Source organism: Terrapene carolina, unplaced genomic scaffold (assembly GCF_002925995.2).
Source record: "Terrapene carolina triunguis isolate 2854851 unplaced genomic scaffold, T_m_triunguis-2.0 Scaffold613, whole genome shotgun sequence".
NCBI lineage: Eukaryota > Metazoa > Chordata > Testudines > Emydidae > Terrapene > Terrapene triunguis.
The window spans coordinates 1,097,768-1,102,664 of record NW_020664964.1 but is presented as its reverse complement, the minus strand read 5'-3'; the positions used below and the strand labels follow the sequence as shown (position 1 = coordinate 1,102,664).

At 52.7% G+C, this 4,897-nt stretch overlaps 1 protein-coding gene across 2 annotated transcripts in view; it reads right to left on the bottom strand.

The window, feature by feature from the left end:
• Window positions 1-3,442, bottom strand: part of SLC39A6 (solute carrier family 39 member 6) — a 28,217-nt gene extending 24,775 nt beyond the window's left edge. The window contains exons 1-2 of one of the 2 annotated variants that reach the window (XM_024202554.2): window positions 3,421-3,442; window positions 165-890 (exon numbers count right to left, since the gene is read on the bottom strand). In XM_024202554.2, the coding sequence (XP_024058322.1) occupies window positions 165-881 (717 nt within the window). In that variant the 5' untranslated portion in view covers window positions 882-890; window positions 3,421-3,442. The remainder of the gene's footprint in view (window positions 1-164; window positions 891-3,420) is intronic. The other variant, XM_024202556.2, reaches the window with a different exon arrangement.
• Between the last annotated feature and the right edge of the window lie 1,455 nt (window positions 3,443-4,897).

Below are 4,897 nucleotides of genomic sequence, written 5' to 3'. Positions count from 1 at the left end.
CACACACACACACACACACACACACACACACACACACACACACACACCCCAAAGCTAGCATCAAGATTCCTAAAAGTTAAATGAATGTCTCTGGAAGACAAACCATGCTAACACACTTCTAATGGGCATATGCCCCCAAGAAGAGTACAGAACACTAGTCTCACCTCTTGTGTATTTTGGTTTTTAAATTTAGAATACATGTAACTTCCTCTTTCAGATTCCCTTAGGGAAAGAAGTGATTCATTAGCTTTTCCATTAACAAGTAAACTCACACTGCTGCTTTCTGTAACATTCATGGCACTGGGGCTGGTTAGACTTGTATGAACAACAGGCTTCACTTCTCTGATTTCTGAATTCTGTAATACAGGATTGCCATCTGTAGCAGTGATGTTGCTAGATGCAGTTATTCCCATAACAGTGTTTTTGTTGCTTATCAAGTTCTGCTTGTGCTCAGCATTTTCTACTCTTTGTAATTCCTTTGCCTGACCATTACTAGGATCTTTATTTACACCACCAGATTCATGATTTGAGCAATCTGTTCTCTCAAAGTTTTTGCTTAGCATAACATGGTTATGATGAAGATGGTGATCATGATCGTGGCGAACAGTGATCCTTTTCACTTTATCTATTCCTAGGTTTTGCAGCAACTTTCTAAATCCTTCAATAGTCAAAGTACTGTTCTCCCCATAGCGATGGAAAAGTTCCTGAAGGTGCTGCTTCTGCATAAGTGTTGCCAATTCAGTGTTGATACCAGCTGCCTTATCTAGAATGAATGTCTCAGAGGTCTGTGCAATAGTAGCCAGCTCTACTTCATGACGGTGACTTTCGCAGAACAATATGGAAAATGACAAAAGAAAGGCCATCAGCAGCTCATTCTCCATTGCAGCTTCCTGTAAAAAAGGAATGACAAAAAAAAAGTTGAGACAGCACATATGTGCTGTAGTGCAACTCATTGGCTAATGTAGCTGAACTGAATTATTATCAGAAAAGGTGCCATAGCAAGAGGAGTATTTTTAAGTTTGTGCTTGGACAGATCCATCAGTTGAAACCTGGCTTATATTGGTTTAGCTTGTTGGTAAATTTACAAGAGGCAAGCTAAACCAACATAAACTAGTGAGAGAGAATCATCACGCAAAAGTTCAACTAGTTTAACAAAATTGGTTTAAAGTTAAATTGGTGCAACTTGTGTTTAGAACAGCCCTGTAAGATAGCATTTGACCAAACTCAGCATTGCAGTAGGGGGGAACTGTGCTGCTGAAGATTTTAGATCAGTGGTTTTCAACCTTTTCTTCTGGCGACCCAGTTGAAGAAAATTGTTGATGCCTGCGACCCAATGGAGCTGGGGATGAGGGGCTCAGGGCTGGGGGGGAGGCCATGAATGAGGGGTGTGGGAGGGGGCTCTGGGCTGGGGTAGGGGCTTGGGGTGTGGGAGGGGCTCAGGTCTGGGGGTGCAGGCTCTGGGGTGGGGCCAGAGATGAGGGGTTTAGGGTGCAGAAAGGGGCTCTGGGTTTGGGGGGGAGGGGCTGGGGATTGGGGTGCAGGCTTACCTCAGATGGCTCCTGGTCAGCGGCACAGCAGGGGTGCAGAGGCAGGCTTCCTGCCTGTCCTGGCACCACGGACCATGCTGTGCCCCGGAAGCGGCCAGCAGCAGGTCCGGCTCCTAGGCAGAGGTGCACAAGCGGCTCTGCGCAACTGTTGCCTGCAGGCACCGCCCCCTCCCCCCAGCTCCCATTGGCCAGGCCAATGCGATTGCGGAGCCGGTGCTGGGGCAGCGCGCGGGGCCTCCCCCCGCCTAGGAGCCAGACCTGCTGCTGGCCACTTCTGGGGCACAGCATGGTGTCGGAACAGGTAGGGACTAGACTGCCTTAGCCGGGCAGCACCACCGACAGGACTTTTAACGGCCCGGTTGGCGGTGCTGACTAGAGCAGCGGTGTCCCAGTCCCTTCCATTTCGCAACCCAGTTCTGGGTCACAACCCATGGTTTGAAAACCACTGTATTAGAGCAATGTAAAAGCAAGATCCTGAACTCCTCATCATTAAGACGTCATGACATACCTAATAAGAGTTAGAGTGTGAATTCATTTTCTACATAAATTAAGACTTATTCCTACAGTTGGCCTAACTTATACCTGTAGTTTCATTTTGATATAATAATCTCCGTTTTTTGTAAATGGTTGTGTAGTATTGCTGTGAGCTATTAAACATTACCACATTTCACTTCAAAGGTGCAGATAGAGATAAAATGATATAGAAACTATATACAAATGTAAGTTTGAAAGTGCCTTTGAGCCTTTGACCAAAAAGTTGCTATAAACATTTGTAATGTTTTATGCAAAAGGGAACATTTAATTGTCAAATGCAGTATTTATATGCTGCCTAACATTTTAAATCAGTATTATGTTGCAGCAAAGACTACACATTTTTGAAGCCTGCTATTGCAAATAATTACACCTAAATGTACAGTTACTCCTGTGCTGATTCCCACTAACTATAATGAAATGCCATAAGGTAGGAACCACAGATTCAGGCCCTTGAACTCGGATTCTGCAAACACTTAAGCTTGTGCTTAATTTTACACATCATGGGACTGCTCAGATGCTTTATTTGAAGCCTGTGCAGGAGCATTTGCAGTATTAGAATCTTAGTTTAAACATAGACAAAGTGTTTACTTCATATTGTGGAGAAGTTGCCCCATATGCTCCATAGACACTGAACACAAAATACTCAATTAAGTTTCCCATTGAACATGGACAACAGTACCTTAAAACAGTTAAGATTTGTACTTCAAAATTAGTGTCCATTTCTTATCAATCTAATGCAACTTTCCTCCAATTATCTCCAATGCCCCGGACCAATCCCCTACTGCATCTGGTCCATTTCGAATATTAAACAAATTGCAAAGAGCTGAAGCCAGCCCTAGAAAGCTGTGTGATTAAGACGACACATTAATTGCACACATGACAAAGAACAGCGCCGGGGCTTGCGGCCTATCACTGAGTGAGTACGCTAAGGCAGTGCGAAGGCAGATCTGGCCCCGGGCTCGGCGAGTAGCTCAGGGGCGGCTCGGAGAACACTGCAGCTCTCTGGACAGCGCGAGTGGGCGGGGCCGAGACCCCCACGCGGGCAGCCGGGGGAGCTGGGGGCCGGGGCACGTCCCCAGGCAGAGAGCGGCCTCTGGGGGGCTTCGCCGCGCCGGCGGGGGGAGAATGCGCCCCGCTCAGACATCGTCCGCCCGCCCGCATGCGGGGAGCGGTTGGGGCTCGGGGCCGAGGCTCGCGGGCCGGCCGCAGGGGGAGCCGAAGAAGCCCGGCACAGGCGCACCAGCCCCACCAGCCCACGTGGCCTCCCCGGGGAGTCAGGGCCACGCAGGCCCGGCCCGGTCCCGCCTCCCCTCACACCGCTCCGGCGGGGACGATTCACCTCGTCCTGCAGCGGCCCGTCCCCCAGCAAGGGCCCCACGGCCCGTCCCTCAGCGCGGCCCCGTCACTCTTTCCTCTTCCGGCTTCGTTCACAATCACAGCGGGACCGATGGAGTCCAGACCTGGCCGGCCGGCCAGCCAATCAGGATGTAGTGGAATGTCACAGGTTGACTCCGAGCCAATGGGCACAGGAGCCGCGAGCCCAGTCCCCTAGCGGCGAACACAGGCCACGCGCCAGGTTGGGCGGCAGTTGAGTGAGCGGTTCAGGTTACGCGTACGCGCTGCCCTGTCTCGTTCCCCCTGGTGCCCGCGCGCCGCGTCGGGTCTGTTCCCTGGCGCCGGGTTCGGCTGCTCGCGCGTCCCCCTCGGCAGCCGTAGGCGGGGGCAGGGCCGGAGACCCCCTGGGCGGCGGTTACTGCCCGGGCGACCCCGCGGAAGGCGGAACGGCCCCAGCGCGACTGGGCTGGGCCTGAAGGGCTGCCCTGTTACGTGCCGCGCTCCGGCGGGGCCGCTCGCCCCAGAGTCCGGGCGGGCTCGGAGGAGAAACCTGCCTGGGCGCGTGTCCGCTCGCTGGGGAGCTCCGCTCGCCGCCCGCCTGGCGAGACGCAGAGCCGGGCGCTGGGGACCAGCTGGCGGCTGCCTTGCTGCTGCTAGGGCGCCGGGGAAGGCGAGGCGCGGAGGCAGGGGCGTTATAAGGCGCGGGGCGACTCGCGGTGCCGTGGGAGCGGCCGGCGCGTGGGAGTAACCGGCGCCTGTTGATCTCACCCTCCCGGCAGCCAAAAGACCGGAGGGGGGAAGCCAAGTCCCGCCTCGGCGGCCCGCCAGCGCCGCAGTCCAGGCCTTGCGGTCCCCAGAGCCGTGGGATGCAGCTCCGCTCTGCTGGTGGGCTGGTCCCTGCGCTGGAGGCTAGCTGCGGTGTCGCTCAGGTCCCAGTTCTACATTTGCCTTTGTAACCTGCGGGTTGGACTGTGTTCAATTTAGGGTGACCTGATGTCCCGATTTCATAGGGACAGACCCGGTATTTGGGGCTTTTTCCTATATAGGCTCCTATTACCCCCTACTCCCTGTCCCGATTTTTCACACTTGCTGTCTGGTCACCCTAGTTCAATTCAAGCTGAAGTTGTGCTTTCCCCAGTTTAGATCCACATCTCCCTGAGACAGAACCAACTCAGCAAAGCCTGACTTCAATATTGTGATGTCTGCACAGCCTGTGTGGGGCATCTCAAGTGGGCTTGGAAGAGTTCCCCCTCCCCTCCGAGCCCTAGTCATGTTGTTTTTAAAACGTGTCTGTAATTTATTTTCTAGAATTTATTCTGATTGTTAGCTGATTATAACTAATACAGGTTGACCTAGCCACATCCATTGTGTTTTCTTTAGTTGTCTGTGCTGAGGAGAGGTTCCTTTTAATATTTTTGGGAGGGTGGGATGGTGGGGGGCAGGGGGAGATATTTGAGTGTATAGGGTGAGGGTTTTTGAGA